At 39.3% G+C, this 25,544-nt stretch overlaps 1 protein-coding gene across 3 annotated transcripts in view; it reads left to right on the top strand.

The window, feature by feature from the left end:
- Window positions 1-25,544, top strand: part of GALNTL6 (polypeptide N-acetylgalactosaminyltransferase like 6) — a 1,198,495-nt gene that overhangs the window by 1,130,182 nt on the left and 42,769 nt on the right. For all 3 annotated transcript variants that reach the window (XM_066279164.1, XM_066279174.1, XM_066279184.1), the window contains one exon: window positions 330-551. In XM_066279164.1, coding sequence (XP_066135261.1) covers window positions 330-551 — 222 coding nt within the window. The remainder of the gene's footprint in view (window positions 1-329; window positions 552-25,544) is intronic.

Here is a 25,544-nt window from a genome sequence, read left to right as displayed (position 1 = left end):
TCTATGTGAAAAATAAAGAATTGACAATTATGAAGTAACAGAAGGGATGAGAAAGTTGATATAATTGTAAACTGAATTTTTACCGGCTCTGATTATCGCATTGGCATCTGATCACCATGCTACAAGCAAAAATGTTTGTTAAGCTTTGGGCTTATCACATCCCACCCCTTGCAGTTATAAAAACTCTCATGGTTAACAAGCCACCCACTGGAGCTGCCTGAGGTTGCCTGATTCCTTTCACTTTTGTCGATTTGTAGTGCAACTACAATACAGTCACCCTCTTGAATGAATGCATAGGCCAATAAATGACCATCTTTTCTGCTGCACAGAACCTGAAGCGGGTGGCTGAGACCTGGATGGATGAATTCGCGGAATACATTTACCAGCGCCGCCCAGAGTACAGGCACCTCTCCACGGGGGACATCTCCGCCCAGAAGGAGTTGCGCAAACAGCTCAAGTGCAAGGACTTCAAGTGGTTCATGGCTGCAGTGGCCTGGGATGTGCCTAAGTACTACCCTCCCGTGGAGCCCCCACCTGCTGCCTGGGGAGAGGTGAGGAGCAGCTGTGTGAACACGGCTTTTCCATATCTCCTGGTCTCGGGAGGAGGGCGGGATTGCTAAAACCTTCCACTCCTTCACCAAGCAGCCAAATCAGATTAGCTTAAGTCACCTTGGCTACGTGAATGCTCAGCCTTTTTAGAGATTGCTATGGGTGAGCATTCAGCCCTCAGCCTTTAGAATCCACCTAGCATTCTTGGCCACTGTTGACTCCTCAAATGGATTTTTAAACATACCTGGAAAATACTTTTATTTGAGATTATCGAAATTACCATAAGGGTTTGTAGAGAATGAGTATACCAGTCATGCTGCTACATAATTAAGGGTGACCTGATGTTCATAATAAAATCCTTCACTGTCCTCCATGCACAGCCTTGGTGCCGTTTACATATGCAAGGACAAGTTTACAGAGGGATGGCTACTTTCCTAAATGGAGTGTGCTATGCAGAATCAGGAGGAAATGCATTTCCGTAATACCCAGAACTGTGACACGTGCAGGAACGCCGTCAGTTCCTTAAATAAGCACTAACCTTTCCACCACTAAACGCTTTAAATATCCATCTTTTGGCATAAAAAGGATTATTGCAATGGTTTAATTCCATTCAATCCTCTTACTATATAGCCTTTTCCCCATAGAAAAGAGGGTGTTAAAGCTAGAACTGAAATTGGATAGGGTGGATTTATCCTAGCAACTTAATCTGGCTTTAGCAGAAAGTTGAGAAGTTATGGAGTGGAGTGCCGGCTGGGTGGGTTGCTTTTGGAAGTCAGGAGTTGACTGTCATGCATTGTGGAAGAAAGACCCTTTGCAGCTCCGCCCCTGGTTTGGTTGTGTAGGGGTGGGCATGGTTTTGTCTGGTTAGCGTCTGTGGCTTGAAAGAACTCTGAAAGCAGGTAGCTCCAGGCCATAGTAAAAGAGGCTAGGATACTGAGACAGTGTTCTTGCAGAATATGTGTTCAGCAAGTTACATGCATGCTACTTGTTTGGCTGAGGGGGTCCCAAAAAGATGTTATTCTTTACCTGTGTCAGGTACCCCAGATGTGAAAGAGTTGAGGCCATCCTTACATGCTCCATCTCCTAATGTCTTGTATGTGCACATGGTCCTGATACTGGCTGCTTAAATCTGTTAGTCATTCGGTCTGATCCTTTGCATCTTAAACATTCCATTAGAGTTTCCCTAGAATATTAGTAATATTAATCTGCTGATATTAGTTTTAGATATTTGTCATGGGCTTAGTTTACAAGAATGGAAACTTAAAGTACACTCCAAAAAGAACTTTCTCAGTCTAACACATTGTAAGACATAGGAAATTGTTAACCAATAAGCAGGTAAGTTTCTTCCTAGAGCTTTTTTGGTTAAAAGTGATTTCTTCTATGATAATTTAAATGTGGTCCTACCTTAGTGACTAAGAAATACTCTCAGAGACCTCACAGTATTGTTATGTGATTTGGAACTGGATTAAAATCTCATCAATCTTTTCTCTACCTTATATAGAAACATAAATTTTTATTCCTACCTGGCTACTACTTTAAGCTGAAACTGGCCACATTTACCCACATTACTTGACTAAACTATTAACCGGTATGTCCACAGCACCTTGTTGAAAACAGACTCAAGCTTCCATTGAGGTTCTAGAAAAGACACAACTTCCCAAGAATAATTAAATAAGACCCATTTCAGGACCAAGTAAGCTGAGCCAGAGTGTTTTTATCCACTACTGTTGACTGCCTCACACCTTTTACATGGTTTATGTGGCCCAAAGGGACATTTGCATTTACCATTCCTGGCCTAAACAATCCGACATTGAGAAGACCAGTTTTTTTTTTTAACATAATGGCAAATTTCTTTCCTGGGTGCTTCAAAACAGCAAACAAAGGAAGGTCATATTTAGGTTAAGGGAGAGAAGAAAATGGGGGTTTAGGTCAAGGGCCAGCTGCATTCAGTGGCATTTGTCTCATAGAGGTGTGCTGCAGAGCAAGGATGAAAATACAGATTGGAAGAAGGCAGAAAGAAAGGAAATCAGCAAGTGACACAGGTTTTGACTAGTAAATCGTTTTGAAAAATAGATCCCCCAGAGTGAATGCAATTGATGTACATTTAATTCAGGAGGTAAGTGAACTGTTTGAAATGAAGCTTAATCTCGGTGAAATGAGGAAAAAGGAAGACTTTTTTTGTATCTATAGATTGGGTGATAACACCGACCTCTCAAAAAGTTCTAAATGTGCAAAATATACCTGGGAGCCATTTTCTTTCTGAAAAATTTCTTTCAAATTTTTCACTCTTATGTTTTATTTTCCCTTTGAGAGGGCTTTTTAGAAAAGAAATGTTTTGTTTTTAAAATAGTTTCAAATGTACAGAAAAGTTGTAAAGATGGGTGTCGAAAGTTCACATATACTCTTCACCTTACTTCTCCTAATGTTAACATCATACGTGTGCCACATTAACCACAGTACATTTGAACTAAGTAATTAGCATTGGTAAAATGCTATTACCTAAACTACAGACCTGATTCAGCTTTCACCAGTTTTTCACTAATGCTCGTTTTCTGTTCCAGAATCCAGTCTACTATATGAGAGGACTATTTCATTTTCTATAAACTGTAATTGTTAGAATGGGCAAAGCTCCTACATAAATGTCAATTGCTGTTTTAGTAAGAAAGTAAAAAGGAAATGCAAACTGTATGGGTTTTTTTTTTAAAGTAGTTACAGGAAGGAACCACAAACGTCCAGCAAAGTAAACATAAGAATTCTTCATGGGAGACTTGTGCCAAAAAGCAGGGTAACTTGCTGTCTTAGGCACTTGTACTTGGAGTGGTTTTCCCCCTGCCTCTCTGAGCCAGCCTGATTCTGGGTAAACAAAGAAGTGCTTAGGCAATTTTTGGCTCTGGTAGTTGAAACCTCAGTTTGTAAGGGCTATGTCACAGACTTTAAACAACCTGTAAACTGCTACTAATTTCCCTGACAAGTTCAGCTGCATTATTACATTTGTCTCCTAATTTATATCTCTGTCCTTTTTTCCTTTCAGTTTATTTTCAACATAGCCCGCTTAAAATGACAGATCAGACCCTCCTCCATTCAAAACCTTTTAGTAGCTGCCATCTCTCCCAGGGTAAAAACCAAAGTCCTTACCTGTGCCATAATTGATCTGAAGCCTGTTGCAGCTCCTCCAATCTTTTGTCTTACTATTCGCTTCCTGGCCTACTTTTCTCTAGGCACACTGGCATCATTGCTGTTCCTCCAACTGATGAGGTACAACCCTGCCCCAGGACCTTTGCACTTACTATTCCTTCTACTTAGAATCCTCCAGTCTCAGAATCCTATGGCTCCTTTTCTCTTTTCCTTCAGGTTCTTACTCAAAATAATCTTCTTAGTAAGGCCTTCCTTGGTTACCCTATCTATTGTGTGCAACACTTCACATGAATTCTCAAACTTACACACATCCAATCCCCCTTCACTGCTTTGGTTTCTCCTCAGCACCCACCCATAACAATCTATCTAATGTATCTATCTATTGTATTTGTCATCGTCTCCCCCACTAGAAAACAAACTCCATGACACAGGAATTTTGTTGATTTTTGAAGTTACTACTGTTCTTCAACAGCTAGAAAGAGTGTTTGGCATGTTAGGTGTTCAATAAATATCTGCTGAATGAATGAATGGAGGACCCTGACTCCCTATTGTTCCGCTCCCCACTCACTGCTCTGCCCACATGCTTTCAAAGAGCTCACTCTGCTTTACCGCATGCAGGAAAAGTTTCTACACCACCCGCTCCTTGGCCACACAAAGTCCACCTCATTGGAAGGCCTGGCCAGGAAGAGAGTATGGGTACTGCATTTTGGGTAGGTGATTCTGAGGGACTGTCAGATCTATAGTTCATATGATAGTCAGATGAGATATGGAATACTCTCTTCTGACATCCTAAAGAAAAAAAGGAGAAACTCCAAAAGTTCGAATTCTCTGTCCTGGCAACTACCAAACTCTCCCTGTCAGCTTCCTGCTTAAAAGGCAAGAAGCTATTAGAGTCACAGCTGAGAGAGGCGTTCTCTCCAGAAGTCATTCCATCCTCCAGCACACAAGGGCAGTGATGAAGTGGGGAGAATACAGGACCCAGAGAGAATAAATAGGATTTCAAGTGGTTTGATAAGTCCAGCATCCCTTAGTGCTATTCAAATAGAATCAACGTGCTTTTCACAGAGCTTTGTTAGATAGGGTAACAGATTTAAAGTGGAAAACTCTTCTTAAGTCATGCACATATGGAGTGTCTTTTTTTGTGTCGAGATGCTAAATGAAGGAAACAGAATCTCCTATTATTTTTTCTCCTTTTTACCCCTTCCCTCCTTAGAATTCATGAATTTGCTAAAAATCATTTATAGCACTTCTTCATGGTCCAAAAAGAGGACTTCTGCAGAATCCCAAATATCACATGTAAGAGCGAATAAAAGTAGTAAAGTAGACAAACATGTCTTATCCAACCAGCGCCATAAATTCTTTTAAGAGGTGTCTGCTTTCTGTCCTCAATGTGCCAATCTTGGCCCATCCGCTTGTCATCTTGCGATTGTGCAAAACTTTTTTTCAATCTTTATTTTAAAAATTCATCTCAACGCTGAACTACTTCGGCTGCTATTTAAATTCCTTCCTCAAGATTAATGTCACCCTGAATTATGGAACATTCACAAAGACAAGCACCCTAAATAATTCGTGGTCTCCTCCTCCACGTTAGGCTGCTCTTGACTTCTGTTCATTTGCTGCCTTTCTTCTCTCGTACTCACAGTACACAGGCTTTTCAAATTTCTCCATATCAGCTTACATGAAAGGAAGTTCAAGAACAGGAGCTGCGTTATTTGAAAGACCATCTGAGGATGTGATGTTGTCTCTTTCAAATAAATTACGTGTAAATGCCGCTGCTGTGTAACGCAGAGGTAAAAGCCAGCATTTCTGCATAGTGAATGAGGTTCTCTCACACTCTCCTGAGAGAGCTACGGCCAGTCTCCCACCTTCCCCTGCAGCTAGGAAAGGTGCAAAATCAGATGGTCCTGCTACTGCCCTGGCAACTATGCAGGGACCGTCCCTGTCATCTCACTGCTATATGTCTAAACCAGATCTTTAAATTAAGCAATCATTCAGAGATGCTTTATTATTCTCTGAGTGTGTTCGAGTTGGCTTGATCTGTCATTTATTTTCTCAGGCAGAGGCAATGCTGGTATGCTATGCTAATTCATCTCTCTGGAGCTCAATAACAAGGTTGAGAAAAATGTAAGGACAAATAAAGAATCACATTATCCTTTCAGATTTGACTATGTGGTTTTTGAGTTCTCAACAATTGATACAGTTGAAGACAAACTAAAGTAGGTCATAATAAGCATAATTTTAGTTCCATATCCCCACTAAGCAAATTGGATGTCTTTTCAACAGTGGCAGTTTGACCCAAGTCATAATGAAATCAGAGATGTTTCAGAGCTAACAAATTTATTTTTCTTCTCTTATATGCCAAACAAAACTTTCTGTCTTTTCTATTTATTTTGTTCTTCCTTAAAATATAGGTATTCCTACTGATATGTATTCACACACATAAATTACACATAAATATAAAATATATACATTTGGGGGTTTATGTGATAGAAGTAAGTGAAATTATAAATATATGTTAGCTTAATCATGAATTCATCTGAATGTTAAATTTTCAATAACAATTGGTACCTTTCTACTTTCAAGAATGATACAAAATGAATAGAATTTGATGATCTTTCAATTATCACAGCAAGATTTCTAATTGGCAAAGAGAGATGGCATTGATAAAACAGATTTAATATAATTTTTCCAGTCATGGACCCAGATACCTCCACCTTACCCATTCTTTAACCAAGTGCCCAGCTGGTTTCTGTGCGACTGCCCTCAACTTGCCTTAAAAATCCAGTGACCACCTCTGGGAAGAGGACAAGAATAAAACAGCAAAAAAATAGGAAAGATTATTGGGTTCCTGGAATAAAAATGAGAAAACGCTGGGAACCAATTCTAAGTGAGCCAGACTGATCCCAGTAGGCTCTGGTCTGGGAGTCTGGTTGTGCTCACAGGCAGGCAATGGTTAAAAGCAAGAGCCAAGACTCCTCTAAGTGTCCTTGCAATGTACTAAGCTGCTCTGTCAGCAGTAGGTCCTGACTGGCTCTGTTCCAAACTCTGGGAAGTCCAGTGACTCAACTGCTTACAGGTCAACAGTGCCCTAAATTCACAGTAGGTACGTTCTGGGCAACCTGAAGGTCATCAGTCAGTCTTCGATTTTGTGAGCAACGTGAAGCGTAACTATCTCTGTTTTGGTTTGAGATGTGACAGATAAGCACTCCTGTACTCCCCTGCAGCCTCGTGGCTAAATTCTTTCTCTACGTTTTATTTTCTCACAATTATTTCTCTTTTCTATCCTTTCAATTAGATTTATTCCTATTAAATTTGAGATATAGAAATCAGCTTTGGCCAGCTTAGATGATCAAAATTCTGTTTTCATCAAACCCAGTAGAATTTGGCTAAATAATCTCACACCTTAGATCTTTCCTGTTTTATGGTGTGATGCATAGCTCTTTCTGTCAAGCCTCTATTGTCCAATGTGATGCCTATTAGTTAATCAATTTCTAAATAAGATGACATATCCATTAGCTCCATTACAAAGAGAAACTAATAGAACAAGATAATCTCAGGAGGAACTTAACTCTCTAGAGCAATCTCTGAAACAAGAAAGGCAAATTAGTCTTCCCAGTCTTCTTCTAGACCCAAGTCATCCCAAACCAATGAAAACATCCAAGCTCTTTGCCTATGCTTTTTTGCCTGAATTACACACAAGTTTGCAGTGATGGTGTTGTTCCAAATTCTAACATTCAAATAAGGCCATTCTGTTGGAAATAATAAAGTTCCACATGGTGTAATGCCAGAAATAAAAAGCTAATTTTTCCACAGTGTCCTTGTTTTAAAATATACTGGGGTTTTCAGTGTTAAAAACATGACAGCAGCATGGTTTTCCTTAATCATGAAAATCAGACAAAACACACAGGATAGCAAAATAAAAAATCAGAAAATGTGGATAGCCCAAAGAACTCTAGAATATGGGTCAGTAGAACCTGAACACCAGAGTGCAGCTGGGCTGGAAGGGGTCAACACAGATGAGGAGTCAGTAGAAAAGAAAAAAAAGGGGGGGGGTGTTGACAATTCTACAAATTGCAACTCAGAAATCAACAAATATTCACCCCCGAAATGAGGTGATCCTTTTCAGAACAGAAATGAAAGCAATCAAATCTGAAAATTCCAAGGGAACTTCAGAGACTTTCTAGCAGGCTTGAAGCTGAGGACAAGCACAAAGAAAGCATAGGAAACCAGAAAGGGGCTATGGGAATTTAAACTCTGCTGAAGCAGGCTTAGCCCACAAGTATCTCAGAAACACTCCAAACACTCCCTTTGGGAAAGACAGAGACTCATTTTTTTCCTCTCCCTTCTCCTACCCTAAAATAAGAAGAAGAAAAAAAGATAAAGAAGGAAAAAGGAAAAAAGCTGCATATAGTTGCATTCAAAAGGAAATACTGCAGATTTCAAGGAGACAAAAGCTTCTAAACAGACAAGGATTTGTCTGACATAGAGCCAGAAAGTCCTGAACAACAAACACATTTAAAGGTAACAATACTGTTTTGGAAGGAAAGACCCTTAGAACTCCATAGACAACACTAAGTCAGAGGCAGAAACATTTGTGAATTAGTATAGCCCTGAGAGACAGAGAAGTGATATATAAATAGGCCATATTTTTTTAAAGTTTTTTTCTTTTCTTCTTTTTCCAAGTGAGAAGAGGGGAGATAAAGAGACAGACTCCTACATGTGCACCTACTGGGGTCCATCTGGCAACCCACATCTGGGGCCGATGCTCTGCCCATTTAGGGCCATGCTTGCAACAAGCTATTTTTAGTGCCTGAGGCGGAGGCTTCATGGAACCATCCTCAGTGCCAGAGGTTAATGCGCTCAAGCCAATTGAGCCATGGCAGTGACAGGGGGAGAGAGAAGGAGAGAGAAGCGAGAGAGAGAGGAGTGAAGAAGCAGATGATCGCTTCTTCTGTATGCTCTGACTGGGAATTAAACCTGAGACATCCACACCCTGGGCCAACACTCTACCACTGAGCCAGCCAGCCAGGGTCAAGGTGATACTTTTTTAATATATCATAGTAACAAACAAAGAAGAAACCCTTATAAAGAAACTTTCCTCTAGCCATCCAAGAAAACTATGTAATTTATATATGGAAAATCAAAATAGATGACAAAAAGAAACCATATTGAGATACGATAAGGATAAAGATAAAAGTGAATCAAATAGTTCCAACAGATAGTAAAAACATATTACAGATATGGACACAAAAATGAAAATTGCAACATGGGATTTCAAAATGAGCTTTAAAAAATTGTGAAAACAATCAAAGCTGTAAAGAATCATACAAGTCAGAATTAGAACAGTTCAGAAAGGAGATGGCTAGGGTGATATGAAACACGATGATATGAAAAAAAAGCTGAAAACTCAGACATGGAAAGAAAAGAAAACAATATTTCAGAAATGAAGGTACATTAAGAAGAACAAAGAAGCAAATAGAGACCATGGAAGACAGTAAAAGGCAGTCTACAAGGAAAAGACTGAAATTAACAAAGCAGAAATAAAGAAAAAGGATGAAAGGATTCTACCAAAGAATTGGAATAACAGGTTTTAAGAAGAATTAACATAAATTCCCGCAGAAGAAGACCCCCCCAACGTGAAAGACAAGATATATTTATATATAAAACTATTTCGGACAATCTTCACCAAAATAAAAGATTAGAATCTACAAATTAAAAGGGCTATTACCTGAAAAATTCAATTGAGAACTATCAACAGTGAAAATTTCCAGTGAAACAGCTGTATTTTTAAAGGAAGAAAAATAATTTTATGCAACCAAGAAAAAATAAATAAAAACTAAGTCAGACTTTGAAGCACATTTTATGCCAGAAGACAATGAACAACCTTGTAAAGATACTCCAGAAATAAAATATGAGCCAAAGATTTTATGTTCAACCAACTATGCTTCAAGTGTGAAGGCCATAGGAAAAGTTATAAACATTCAAGAATTCAGAGGTTACTTTTCCCAAGAGTCTTTTGGAGAGAGCTACTGAAGAATGAGCATCAGAAAACCAAGACTTGTCCTAAGGTTTGATAGAGACTAGCTATAAAGATAAAAGAACATGAAAAATTTATATGCTCTGACAGTATAGGACAATACAACTCACAAACAGGGAAAGTAGAAAACAGAGTTAAGTTCACTGATCGTCTCACAGACATTTACTGGGATAAAAAAAAGACACCTATATTTAGACACTGGAGGAGAGGGAAGAAAAGGGGGAAAGGTTATAACTAACTAGTATTGCTTAAAGAAGTGTAGAGTTAGGCATGATCTTAAAAAAAGAACCTTCAGATATTATATACATATTAAATACAAATATTACATCATATAGTACATGACTTTTTAGTTACAATACATACATAATGAGCTGATATGTCTGAGCTCAGATCATAGAGAAATTTACTAAAAAAAAAAATTCAGATTGACCAACAAAGTGAATCATCTCTTTGCTGTATATGAGATATACCTGAATTAAAATGACAGAAACATTACACAATTAAAAAATAAATACAGATATGCCAGGCAAATTTAAGTCATAAGGAAGCAGATGTTGAAATTTTAATAAGAAACCAGATAGAATGTTTTCTTTTTTAAATTTGAGGAATCCAAGGAACAATGAGAACTGAGGAACAGAATTGAGACAGAGGAGAGATCAAAGGGACCAGAGGAAAAGAGGACAGAGGGAAAAGGGATGATAGGATGGGATAAAGCTGAAGGGAAGGGGGAGGGTGCTGTAGAGAAGGGGGCAAGGAAGATGTTGAGGGAATAAGGGGGAGGGGGATGCATTGGGGCGACACTAGAATCTATGTAAACACAATTATTTAAATTAAAAAAAAAGAAGTGTAGGTCAGATGGAGCATGATTTTATTTCTAGTAATTTCTGCACAGTAAGATATAATCATCCCTGTCTTTCTTATTCTTAATTAAGTGGTAGATTTCATTAAAACATTTAAAGTTTAAATACTCTCGTATTCTTAGAATACCTAACATGGTCAAGATATTTGCTTCATAGTATATTGATAGATACAGTCTGCTGAATTTTCTCAGGATTTTCAATCTGTTTTCTTAAATGTGATTTTCCTATTTTTTCTTTAATTGGTGTTAGGATCGATGTTATTCATGCCTAATAAATGAGTTGTTTCGCTTTCCCTAAAAAAAAGAAAGAAAAAGAAAAAAAGAAAAGCTTAACAGGTTTTTTTTTAAGGTCAAAAAGATACTGTAATAACCAAAGACTGCAATCTGTACAAAAAGAACTTTCATAAGGTAGAAACTACTGGAAATGCAGGAAGAAACCAACAGAAACATACCAATAATATGACAGTTTAATATACTTCTCTCAGACCTAGACCTATTAGCGGGACCAAAATTAATGAGGCTCTGTATATCAATCTAAGCCCTATAATCAATAACAAAGATCTAAATAGATCTATTTAATTCTGAAACACTTTTTAAATTTACCTTCTTTTCAAGTACACAAATTTAAGTATATTAATGTTATAAAGATATAGTTTGCAGCATAGATAAAAAGAGATCCAAATGTAAAATCAACAAAATACTCTATAATCATACATTGAATTGGAAACGTCGATGTAAATTCAACTTTTTACTCACTTTCTAAAAATACCTATTTTCACCTGGCCTGTGGTGGTACACTGGATAAAGTGTTGACTTGGAATTCTTAGGTTGCTGGTTCAAAACCCTGGACTTGCCTGGTCAAGGCACACATGACAAGCAATCAATGAACAACTAAAGTGAATAACCATAAGTTGATACTTCTCACTCCCTCTCCCTTCTTGCTCTCTCTCCCCTCTCGCTCCTCTTTGTAAAATCAAATAAAATCTTAATATATATATATATATATTTCTGGCTTATCCACTGAACAGAAACTATTTCAATCCAATCTGAATGAGCACACCTAAGCTTAGTTGTGATCTCTAAATAAGATTCTCCACTAAATGGAATGAAAAACCTTTGAAGAATGTATGTTTTCAGCTGTGAGGTAGGAAATGCAGAAAATTGAGCTGGGACTTTTTTTTTACTCTAGAAAACAAGGAAGGAGAGGAAGCCGTCAGAGGCTGATGGGGGTCATGTCACAAGGGCACAGGAGTCAGCTAGAAGACGTTCCCACTAGCCATAGATGGGACAGTAGGAACGTTAAAAAAAAATGACCCAATTAATTGAAATGTACTAAATATGCAAAAAGAGAGGTGAAAAAAAGAGAAACAAAATAAAAACCACTGCACACCATTGACAGTTGCTAGGATACCAAATCACTGCTCTGAAAACTGTCATTTTAAAGGAAAACAAGCATTTTTCTTAATTTTTTATATTTCAGGGTATCTAAAGAGTCCCCGTGCTGGAAAGTTTTTAATATGGATTCTGAGATAATAAATTCAAACAGAAAGAATTAGAAAAATTAATATTTTGTTACCCCTCATGCAATAACTGACTCAGGCAATGGTCATCATTGGATGGTATAACCATTAGATGAACTAGGGGTAGAAAACAATAAAATTTTCTATCTATACTGTCACCTGAATCCACTTATCAATTTTAACTTCCTTAAAAGTGAAACATACAGGCATTCTGATATGATGCAATGTGACAGGATTTTAGACAAGCTGGAAAATCAAGAACAATTTTGAAATAGCTTTTAAAAAAAAGACAGCAAAAAAAAAAAAGCTAAAGCTAAATTTAATCAAGCCTTTAAATCTAACTTTAGTCTGCAGGAAACTCAGGGAGTAGAAGTAAAAGTTAAACGTCTCAAGCCAAATCTAGAATTTAAGAACCTAATTTATTCAGTAAGTACAGAGCAAAGGGAGAGAGGAGGAGAGCTCTCCTGGATGACAGGATGCTCACAGGCTCTGTGGGGTGTAACAGCCCAACGCAGTGGAAGGAGACTTGTCTGGATCTTCAATAGAATGCTAACTGAAAAAGAAACGTTTTTAGACAGTCAAGGGAATTTGAGTATGGGTTAGGTATTAGATGAGACTAAGAATTATTGCTAATTTGTGGACATGTGAGAAAAATAATTTTTTCTCTCTCCTCCCCTTCTCCTCACCCTCTCCCTCTCTTCCTCTTTCTCCTCTCTCACACACACCTCTCTCTCTCTCTCTTTCTCTCTTCCTCTTTCTCTCTCTTTCTTTGTCTCTCTCTTTTTCCTAGCAAAGCTTACTAAACTATTTAAGGGTAGAATGACACGTTGTGTGTGTGGGATTTGCTTTAAAATTCTCCAGGAAAAAAAAGGAGATTGGGAAGGAGAAGATAGATGAAAGAAGTATGGCAAAATGCTGCTGCTTTTCAAAAATGGGTATTTTATGCATAGAAATTTTCATAATAAGTAGGGTTGTTGTTTTTTTCAAATTCATTGCCTTTGAAAGGATATGGGAACATGGAAACAATAGGGAAAGAGAAAGCATAAGCATATATCTTGGTGACGTGATACACATCATAATTTTTATTTCACTTGTACTCTAGAGCTAAAATCATTATATTGAAATGCATCATCATACCCTACAATGTTGGAATGGCATAATGCCTCAAAAATGTAATATTTTACTCAAGTTTTGTAGTTAGGATATTTATTAGCTCTATCCTAGAGCTGGTGTAGAATAAAGTAAGACAAGATACTGTAACTGAAACACAGCTTCAGCTGCCTGCCACAAGGAAAGCCACTTGTGAGACCAGTGCTGGTGCGAAAAGGAAGGGGTTGACTCAGGTGCCAGGACCTGGGAGAATGCGGGACTCCCGGCTCAAGATTGTCTCATCTTCCTGCTCACTGGACTCCTGGCTCAAGATTATGTAGCCCTGGCCGGTTGGCTCAGCGGTAGAACGTCAGCCTGGCGTGCGGGGGACCCAGGTTCGATTCCCGGCCAGGGCACATAGGAGAAGTGCCCATTTGCTTCTCCACACCCCCCCCTTCTCTCTGTCTCTCTCTTCCCCTCCCGCAGCCAAGGCTTCATTGGAGCAAGGATGGCCCGGGCGCTGGGGATGGCTCCTTGGCCTCTGCCCCAGGCACTAGAGTGGCTCTGGTCGCAGAGCGATGCCCCGGAAGGGCAGAGCATTGCCCCCTGGTGGGCAGAGCATTGCCCCTGGTGGGCATGCCAGGTGGATCCCGGTCGGGCGAATGCGGGAGTCTGTCTGACTGTCTCCCTGTTTCTAGCTTCAGAAAAATACAACAACAACAAAAAAAAAAAAAAAAAAAGACTATCTCATCTTCCTGCTCGCTTGACTCCCGGCTCAAGACTATCTCATCCCTTCCTGCTCAAGTCTGCAGTTTTTATAAGGATAGGCAAGGGAGGATTTTTCTCCTATCCAATTATCTTGCTAGCTTTTGGTGCGCTTGGGCCCTATCCATTCATTTTTCTAGCCTTTGGCACACCCAATGCAGAAACCTCCCACCTTGTGCACCATCCTGGCCAATGGGGGAGATACCTGGCACTCCCTGGCTGTCTACGGTAACAATGCTGTATAATATGTGAGCGATGGCACTCTGTCTAAATCTCTCTTCCCTATTCCTCTTCCCCTCTCACATGTCTAAAGGTTGGAGCATCGGTTACTCGATGTCTAGAGGAGTTTCATCTTTGTCACCAGTGAAACTAGCTTTTAAAATTGTACTATGATTAATAAAATTTATAGAATAGTCATGGTTTCAAAATGCTTACTGTACTTGGTTTAATCCTTCAAATATAGGTGAAACACATAGTCTCATTATTCATCGTTTAAGTAGATAACAGTAGAGACCCACACTGATATTAAAAAAGAATGGGAGCCCTGGCCAGAAAGCTTGGTTGATTAGAGTATTGTCCTGATACACAAAGGTAGCAAGTTTGATCCCCGGTCAGGGCACACGCGGGAACAGATTGATGTTTCTGTCTGTCTCTCTCTTCCTCTCTCTCTAAAATCAATAAATAAATTTTTAAGAAGAAGAAGAAAGAATGGGAAAGAATCACCACTGAACCTTGTTCACCACAGGTTCTAGTCACCACAACTAAAATTACTATGTAGCAATCTGAGTTAATGATGAAGAGAGTCAAAATAATCAGTTCATTTTCTGGCATAAAGAAATAAACCCTTTTAGAGGAAGCAAAGTAGCCAAAGATTATAGAACTTTTTAAAAAGCCCTAAGACACAAAAGTCACATAACTGCAAATGGTAGGCAGGTGTCTAAGGCAGAGCTTCCCAAATGTGCATAAGCACCCCTGTGAGAGTACCAGCCAGGTGCCTGACAGCATCTGGAGCCCCAGGAAACTTCTGCCTATCTTTCCAGGGCACCAATTTTACTTAAAACTTAATAGAAAAATAACACTGATACAAAATGGGTATGTAACAGAATAGAATGCAAAATACTTTTTTATTGTTTTTTTTTATTAATTTTACTAGGGTGACATCAATAAGTCAGGGTACATATGTTCAAAGAAAACATGTCCAGGTTATCTTGTCGATCAATTATGTTGCATACTCATCACCCAAAGTCAGATTGTCCTCCGTCACCTTCTATCTAGTTTTCTTTGTGCCCTTCCCCCTCCCCTTCCCCCCTCCCTCCCCCCACCCTATAACCCAAAATACTTTTTTTAATAAAAGAATACTTCAAGAAAATGTACTTCGATCCAAGATAGCTGGCTCCCCAGGTAATGCATTCACCTGCTGCCAGCCCAGTCCATGTGGAAAGGTTTAAGAGGCATCGGCCTAAGGACAAGGTTGGATGGATGAAACTGACCCTCCTCTTTGAAGATCCAGAAACTTACTCTTTCCTGGCACTCACAATGATCAGATCCCAAAAACTGACTCTCCCCAACTAAAAGGCACCAAGGACTGAGAACAATACCAAAGTGCCCATTATTAATTGTCATTGCAAAGTATAATTTTTAGAAAGCTCAGAAATCCACTTGTGGATAAAACCAGCACACATGGCCTCAAGATGCTATGCATGCACCAAACGTTCATTGCAAAACTCTCTATTGATTTTGTGTGATAAATCACTTTCAAGGGAACAGAAAATTATGAAATCCATATCATCAGCACATTTTCTCCATGTAAAGAGATGAGGTATGAGTCAAAATGTTGTGTGATGAACATGCAGTCAAAACAAAGATGAAGAGAATTTTTAACAGTATCAGAAATGCCACTGGATTTGGTTTGCCAGAAGGAACAATAGTTAAAGTCTGTTGGCTCTAACTTTCCACCTTCAGCTCCATCCTAAGATTAGCCCCACCATTGAGACAGAGAATATGGGCAGCAGGTGGTTAGCATTTGGACAGCCCTACCAACATGCACCTCCTGGTCACCTTGCCTGTCCTTCCATGACTTAACAACCCCTTCTTTTTTTTTTTTTTTTTTAAGTGAGAGAAGGGGAAATAGAGAGACAGACTCCTTCGTGTACTCTGACCAGGATCCACCTGGCAATCCCCATCTGGAGCTGATGTATGGACCAACTGAGCTATCCTCAGCACCTAGAGCCAAGCTCAGACCAATCGAGCCACTGGTTGCAAGAGGGGAAGAGAGGAAAAAGGGGGAGAGGGACAGGAAGAGAAGCAGATGGTTGTTTCTCATGTGTACCTGTGGACAAGTCCTGCTGGGGGTGAGGATGACAGAGACGCAAAGACCCAACTCCGGGGACCAGGTTCAGTGATGCAGATCCACTTTATCCAGGAAGTAAGCTAGCTTATATACATGGGTTCAGCCTATAGGGTGTTAGAGCATGTCCTTCATAGCCAATGGCTGAAAAGATCAGGGAGCTGCCTGGTTGGTGCTAAGTCACTTCCTTATAGCAGGCGAGCTTCCTTCCTGGGTGTGTCCAGGAGGCTTCTGGGAGCTGGAGTGTTCTCACAGCATTGCATCAGCCTCAGCTGCTAGAAATGCGCTCTGCACTCCACCCACATGTACCCTTACCAGGTATCAAATCTGGGGGGCTCATGTGCCAGGCCAATGCTCTTTCCACTGAACCAACAAGCCAGGGCACGTTCTAATCAACACATTCTTTCTTTTTTCTCTGCTGATACTTTGGATGGATTGCTGTAGAGTTTGGCTGGCCATCCTCTCTCCTTCACATGACCTTACTTAGCTATTATCTGACCTATCAAGTAATCATTTTTATTCATCTTTTTGTTGTTGTTGTTCAGCACATACTAATGGGCCAAACACTCTATTCATCATGAGGGATGAACGGTGAGCTGTCAGACAGTTTTTGGTTTCATGTGGCTGAAGGACCAGTGAGCCATAATGAGGGTGAACTACTTTCATCATTTTGAGGGGCAGACAATTCACTTGAAGAATAACAACTATTGATAAATCCTTAAAACCCTCTGCAATGTGCAGAACGATTTCTGATGAGACCACGTCCTCATGACCAACCACATCATGGAGGACAGGACAGAAATGGAACGTGTTCTTTAGTATTCCCAGGTACTAGCATGCCCCCCCAAAAAAAGCAAATCCACAATTCACTCTCTTATATTAAGAGGCTACTTGATATAAGTGTATGGAAATGAGTCCATTAAATGCCACATTGCAACAACTTCCAAATTAAAACAGGAGATAATTAACATAGTGCTAACAAGCCTTTAGCTTTCCTCACTCATTTATTCTGCAAACTCTAATCAAGCTCACTTCACCACATGTAAAGTACAATGTGCAACATTGTGGCAAATGCAATAATAAATAGCAAATAGTCATTGTTCTTAATTTCCCAAAGGTGAGTACATATCCTCAGTTCTACCAAATTCTCTGGTACTTCTCTTAGTTCAAATTCCATCAGGCAAGTTATTTTAATCTGTTTTCTCAATAATAAAATGGGAATAATAGTCCCTACATTAGAATTTGTTGAGGATCAACTGTAGTGATTCATGTAAAGCTCTTACCTCAATGTCTGGCATATGGTAAGTAATCAGCAGAAGTTACCTGTCAGTGATAGTGGGACTAGGAATGGTGATGGTAGTACTAGCAGTAATTTGCACATCCGAATTAATAGCTAACAATATAACTGGAGTTGTTCTTGTTGTTTTAATAGTGTCTAACCATCTATAAGCCAAATAGTTAAAAGTTACCCAAAGATAATAATTCTGTGTATGCTATAATTATTGATAATTAAAATTTAAAAACCCCATAGCTTAAACAGAAATTATATTTAATTCTCGTCCCTGCCAAAATAAAATGAGTAAATATTTTCTCCTGAAGAAAGTTATTTTTGTCTCCCCTCAAAGGTTCAGTTTTCAAAAAAAAAAATACATTGGGTAGCCTGACCAGGCAGTGGCACAGTGGATAGAGCATCAGGCTGGGATGCAGAAGACCCAGGTTTGAAACCCTGGGGTCCCCGGCTTTAGCATGGGCTCATCTGGCTTGGGTGCAGGCTCATCAGCTTGAGCGTGGGACCATAGAATAACTTCATGGTCACTGGCTTGAAGCCCAAGGTTGCTGGCTTGAGCCCAGGGTCGCTGGCTTGAGCAGGGAGTTACTCACTCTGCTGCAGCCCCTCAGTAGGGGCACATATGAGAAAGCAATCAATGACCAACTAAGTAGGGAGCCACAGCAAAGAGTTGGTGCTTCTCATCTCTCTCTTTTCCTGTCTGTCCCTATCTGCCCCTCTTTCTGTCTCTCTCTCTCTCTCTCTCTCTCTCTCTCTATCACACACACACAAAAATAATACATTGGGTAGAAGATGCAAACTGAATAAAACAAAGAAACTGAATATGAAAAAGAAATGACTTGCAGTAGTGTCAGACTCCAGTATGACATTCTAAATGAGCAAATGATGGAGATTGAAGAGTTCAAGTTCATATCTAGCTTACACCTGGCTCATACTAAGCAGAGAAATATAAGAATCAGCCACTTTTGAAATAATTCTTTCCTCACTCTCTTTCTAGCTCTCCAAATTTAAAAGCAGATTTTGCCTCTTCCAGTTTATTATTGTCTGGTTTTAGGAACCCTTTGCGCTACCCTGCTTAGTTACAAACATTGGTGATGCAGTTGGAAAGCTTAGCTGTGACTACCTGAGCTGTGCATTAAAGGAGATAATCTCATTTATTTCTAAAGAAGATAGTATGGGTTTAAAGACAGTGACTCTCAAATAAAGCAGGATTAGAGGGTGGAAAATAAAAATAAAATGCTTACAACTTGGCAACTACCTGTAGCTGGTCTTACCTTCCTCCCTGTACTCGTAAGTAACCCAGTCCTTTAGGGCAGTGGTCCCCAACCCCCAGGCCGCAGACCGGTACCAGTCTGTGGGCCATTTGGTACCGACCCACAGAGAAAGAATAAATAACTTACATTATTTCTGTTTTATTTATATTTAAGTCTGAAAGGTGTTTTATTTTTAAAAAATGACCAGATTCCCTCTGTTACATCCATCTAAGACTCACTCTTGACACTTGTCTTGGTCACATGATGTATTTATCCATCCCACCCTAAAGGCTGGTCCTTGAAAATATTTTCTGGACATTAAACTGGTCCGTGGCCCAAAAAAGGTTGGGGACCACTGCTTTAGGGGAATTCCAGACAATTCTCTTTCCTCAAGCAATTATGCACCATAATAGAATATTATAATATAATGCTATATTTATCCCTTGTAACTCTTTCTCTGATGAGTTAAATTGGGGTGAAATATGTTGTTGGTATGAGATATAATAAGTTCTAAATACATTGAGAAAATTGTACTTGCTCAGAAGCCCTGTTGAGACGAGTCTCTTCTGATATCTACCGAAATGCAAAAGAATTAGGTCCTGCCTTGTATGACCTGCTGCTCCCGCCAGACCCCACAGCTTGGCTGCTTCTCTTCCATGGATTTACAGAAAGCAAATGCAACTGCCCCAATCTCCATCCGACAAGCACTGCATTAAAAAAATATATGGTAAAATATGCATAACATTTACCTTTTGAAGCATTTTAAGTGCACAGTTTAGTACCATTAAGTACATTTATGTTGTTATGTAACTGTCACCACCATCCATTTCCAGAACTTTTCATCACCCAAGGCTGAAACGCTGTGCCCACTAATTCCCCATTCCCCCTACCCCAAGGCTCTGAAAAATTCTATTTTCTGTTTCTATGGACTTGACTGTTTCAAGTACCTCATGCAAGGAGAATCATACAATGTCTGTACTTTTGGGGCTTGCTTGTTTCACTTAGCATGTCTTCAAGGTTCATCCATGTTGTACCATGTATGAGAATTTCACCTGTGTTTAAGGCTGAATAATATCCTACTCTACATATATATAGAATTTTGTTTATCCATTCATCCATTGAGGGACATTTGAATTGTTTCCATGTTTTGGATATTGTGAATAACGTTGCTTTAAGATGTAATTGTTGCACACTAATTGTAACTTATCAGGCAGATAAGTTATTTTTTGCCCACTCTGTTAAAGATGGCAGCTGCTCTCAGGTGATACAGCTAATTGCCCTTCTTGCTTGGGAAAGGGCTTGGTTATGCTAATGTGTGTTGGGGAGGACTTTCACATCAAAAAGGTTTAAAAGGAGGAGCTAGGAGGCCATTCTAGAGAGACCATGTTGTTACAAGGAAGAGAGAGAGAGGCCACATGGAGGAGAGGAGGCAGCGGAAATGAAGGCAAAATTGTTTACTAATTGTAAACAATTAATGTGCAACTAATTGTTCAAGTCTTTGCTAGCAATTATTTTGTGTACACAGTCATCCCTCAGCATATCGCGGTTTGCTTTTCACGGTCTCACTGCCATATATCTAATTTTGTATCATGGATTTTTCACTATACCACGAGATTTTGCAGTATATAGGTATTTTTATATATTTATTATTTTAATTATTTTTGCAGCAAAATAAGTGTGGAAAACATTAATAACAGTCTGGGAAAGGTTTATAAGAGTGTGGGGAGGGTTCATAAACCCTTTAAATATATATAAATAATAAATATAAGGTTGCTACCTTGCGGATTTTTGCCTGTCTCAGGGGGTTCTGGAACCTAACCCCCGCAATAGATGAGGGACCACTGTATACCCAAAAGTAGAATTGTAAATGATATGGGAATTCTGTTTAATTTTTTTAGGCACTCCTGTACTATTTCCATAGCAGTTGCACATTTTATATTCCCACCCGCAATGCACAAGTATTCTAATTTCTCCACATGCTTACCAAGACTTGTTTCCTGTTTTATTTTATAATAATCCTAATGGATGTAAAGAAGTATCTCAATGTTTTTTGTTTTGTTTTGTTTTTTAGAAATTAAAATTAATGAGATGACATTGGTCAATAAGAGTACATAGTTTTCAGGTAAACATCTCTATAGCATTTGAACTGTTGATTGCACTCTGTGCCCATCACTTAAAGCTACATCATTTTTCATCACTGTATATTTGTCCCTATTTATGTGGTTTTGATTTGCATTTCCCTAATGATTAGTGCTGATGAGTGTCATTCCATGTGCTTATAAGCCATTTGTGTATCTTTTTTAGAGAAATGTCTATTTAAGTCTTTGGCCCTTTTTAAATTAGATTGTTTGCTTTTTTGTTGTTGAGTTTTAGGAGTTCTCTATATGTTCTGGATATTAACCCTTTATGAGATGTATGATATGCAAATATTTTCTCCCATTATATACCTTACACACTGCTAATAGTATTCTTTCATACACAAAAGTTTTTCATTTTGATGAAGTTCATTTATATTTTTTTCTTTTGTCACTTGTGCGTTGGTGTCATGTCCAAGAATCATTGTCAAATCCAGTGCTGTAAAGTTTTTCTCCTATATTTTCTTTTAAGAGTCACGTGAGTTTTAGCTCTTACATTCAGGTTTGTGATTGGATTGTTTTTAATTTATTTTTTAATTTATTAGGTTGACATGGTTCACCAAACCACACAGGTTTCAAGTGTACAACTCAATATAATACCATTGTCCCAGTAGAGCCCGAGCTCTACATTGATCAGGCATCCCCAACTCAACTTTCCCATGCAGTGGGACACTCCTGCTTACCAGCAGGGCTGGTGACCTCTTCAAGACTACGCTTAAGGAGGCTTTGAGGATTCTACTTATCAGTGCCAAGACAAACTGCCACCGGAGGAAAGACGAGCGACACACAAGTTATTTGCAAGAATCACACGGGCAGTTTATTACTCACAAATCCTATGGCGTGCCTGGGGTACGGCTTAATGGGGCCCCGTCTGCGTGCTCTTTTCAGGTGTCCTTTGTCAGAGCAGCATGGAGACAGTCCATGTTCAACGCTGGAGTCTGGACAACTAACTGCAGCTGGGGCCCCCTCGACTTAAGTACCCTTTCTGGCATACTCCTTCTAACAGGTGTTAATCTATGGGACTATCACATCAAGCCACTTTTAGGAGTTCCTCGCAGGGAGCTCTTTCTATCTATATATAATTTCACACATATACTCACCGGGCCCTGTGCAGAGGACATGATCATGCCTGTCACATCTCTACACGCTAAGTTAGCTCTCACCCAGAGGGCATTTTTACTTGCCTTGATGGCTTTTAATATTGTATCCTAACTTATTTCTATATATCTTCTATATTTTTTATTTCTATTTCTTAATTACTGTAACATTATATAACTGTAACAACCATATACACTCTGTATCATCTATTTTGAGTTGTTTTGTACATAATTGTAAAGCCAGTATCCGTAGCCACCATCAGAGCCACCTGACTCTTGCAGGCTCATATTTGATCCAAACAGACGGTAATGAAATTGAGGAGCCAAAAACTAGTGGTCCATTTTCCTTTATTCTAGACTCACACTTGGCAAGCAAGCGAGTAAAAACTCACAGCGGGAAAACACGTCCCTTTCCATTCAGGGCTCCCAAAGCCACTGACTCATCTGTGTTTTCCTGGAATCAAAGGCTCCCACCTCTTTGCCTCCATTTTGGCTGCCTCCTCTCCTCCACGTGACCTCTCTCTCTTCCCTGGAACAACATGATCTCTCTAGAATGGCCTCCTAGCTCCTCCTTTTAAAACTTTTCAGTGTGAAAGTCTTCCCCCAACACACATTAGCATAACCAAGCCTCTTCCCAAGCAAGAAGGGCAATTAGCTGTATCACATGAGAGCAGTGGCCATCTTTAACAGAGTGAGCAAAAAATAACTTATCTGCCTGACATGATGTAAGGTAAGGGTCTAACTTCCTTCTTTTGCATGTGGATATTTGGTTTTCCCAAAACCATTTGTTGAAAAGACTCTTTTCTCCTAATGAATGATCTTGCCACCTTTGTGGAAAATGAAAATCATTTGACCTTATATGGATTTATTTCTGGATTCTTCATTCTATTTCGTTGGTTATGTCTGTCTTTATGACCAATTGTTATGATTACTGCCAATGTAAGAAATTTCCAAACCTTTAAAAAAAATGTATGAGTTTATTTGAGCCAAACTGTTGACAATTGCCAGGAAGCAGAGTATCAGTGGATTGAGAAATGCTCTGGAAAATGGCGGTGTCACCACTTATTTTATACATCAGAATCAAAGGGGAAGATGCAAGGGGGTTGTATGAAATTGACTGGTGATAGATTAGAGAAGCAGGAGAAAACAAAGCAGGGAAATCTCTGGGATTTGATAGAAAGTAAAATTGTATATACTGAAGCTTCTTTTACATAGACAGGTATAAGATATTTAATGGTTAATTAACATGATAATAACAATAATGAGGAGGTTTGTTGGTTCCTGCTGTGGTGGGATGCCTGCCCTGAGGGAAGCAAGGAAAGGAGATTACTTGCATGTTATCAAGTACATTATTGTAGATGCAAAAAAACGACAGACAGGCTAGATTAACGTGAGCATTGACCTTTGTTAGAGAAAAATACCTCCCCAGGACATGAACTGCTTTTAGTCAGAAATTTTCATTTCAGACCATCCTGTGTGGTTACTTTAGGTCTCTAAATTTGCAAAGCCACCAAGCAGGTTTTCCCTGAGCTTGTCAGGTTCAGTATGTGGCCCCTTTTTTGTCCACATTACTGTAGAATTATAGTAAGTTTTAAAATGAGAAAGTGTGAGTCCTCCAACTTTGTTCTTTCTTTCCCAAAGTTGTGTTCACTATTCAAGATCGTTTAAGATTCCATAGGAATTTAAGAATTTATTTTCTTTTTATTTTTGAAACTAGATATATTATTGGGATTTTGATAAAGATTGCAGTGAATCTATAGATTGTTTTAGGTAGCTTTAATATTTTAATACTGTCTTTCAATCTCTGAACATGGGATAACATTCCATTTATGTATGTCTTCTTTAATCTCTTTCAACATGCATAATTTTAGCCAAATGTTTCTACATGAACACTGCCCTTCTGACTAAGCAGTCTCAGCTATAGCTTAGCAGGCTTCTCGGGCTCCTGCGGGTACTTTCTCTTCTTTCCCCATGGCTTGATTTCCATGTGAGATCACCCTAGAAAGTAGGGACAGTAGAGATCAACTCGCTGTGCCGAAAGCATTATTTGGCTCTACTGTCCTGGCCTCAGCCTCCTTATTTCTTTGTTTTTCACAGTTCCTACTGGGGCTAGTTACCAGGTGGTACAACCGTCCCTCTGACTGAGAGTAAGCCAAGGGGAGGCTCTGAAGCCTACAGTTATCCAGTGTGAGGTTTGCACAGGCTCTTAAGGCTCTAACCCTAAGAGTTAGAACCCCAGGGTCGGCACTGACTTACTATATATAACCCATCTATGCCTTGTATAGCAGGTTGAGTTATGGCAGGATGAATGATGGCAGCAAAAAGATATGTCCATATTCTAATTCCCAGAGCCTGTGAATGTTATTTTATTTGCAAAAAAAAGGGGGGGGTTGCCTGACCTGTGGTGGCGCAGTGGATAAAGCGTCGACCTGGAAATGCTGAGGTCGCCGGTTCAAAACCCTGGGCTTGCCTGGTCAAGGCACATATGGGAGTTGATGCTTACTGCTCCTCCCCCTTCTCTTTCTCTCTCCTTTCTAAAATGAATAAAAAATTAAAAAAAAAGAATATACTGCTCACAAAAGTTAGGGAATATTTAAAAAAAAAAAAGGGGGGGGTCTTTGCTGATGGAATTAAGAACATCAAGATGAGAACATCCTGGACTATCTAGGATAGATAGACTAGGACGCTCAATCCTATGACGAGTGTCCTAAGAAACACACAGGGAATAAACGCATAAAGGAAAGAAGGCCACGTGAAGACAGAGGCAGAAATTGGAGTGAGTGGACACAAGTGAAAAAGGCTGGAGGAAACAAGGAATGAAATCTCCCCTGGAGCCTTTAAGGGGAGCACAGCCCAGCCAACACCTTGATTTTGGAGTCTGGCCTCCAAGACAGAGAGAATACATGTAATTTGCATCAAGCTGCAAGGTTGGTGGTAATTTGTTACAGCAGATATGGGAAACTAATATACCTGGGTTTCCTCGTTGCAAAATAAGAAAAGAATATAATTAGTACCTACCTCATAGAGTTGTTGTGATGATTAAATGAAACAATTTATGAAAAGCTCGGAGCAGAGGGCCTAACATAACATACTCTCCATCAAATGCTGGCAATTATTATTCACTGCTGTGGAAACCCTGATTTGCATTACAAATAGATGGACCAGGCAACACTTTACCTAAATCATACAGGAGTCAGAGGTTCAAGAGATTAATTGTTTTTGCATAACACACATCTCAAGTGTTGTTGTTTTTTTATGCAGAAATTACAGTCATTTTCTTGTCCACCAATGCCCATGGATACAAGAAAAGAGTATCACACCATCTATTCCAAAGAACAAATTCTAAGCTCCTTTGGGCCTCTGTGTTGGAGGTGGGGGAAAAAATGCTACATGTGTGGTTAACACATGAAACAATCTTTATGCACATTTTTCTGGAGAGTCCATAGCTTTTATCAGGTTTTCAGAGACGG

The sequence above is a fragment of the Saccopteryx bilineata genome, chromosome 1, assembly GCF_036850765.1.
Source record: "Saccopteryx bilineata isolate mSacBil1 chromosome 1, mSacBil1_pri_phased_curated, whole genome shotgun sequence".
Lineage (NCBI taxonomy): Eukaryota > Metazoa > Chordata > Mammalia > Chiroptera > Emballonuridae > Saccopteryx > Saccopteryx bilineata.
The sequence above is the reverse complement of the archived record's forward strand: the minus strand, read 5'-3'. Positions and strand labels throughout refer to the sequence as shown.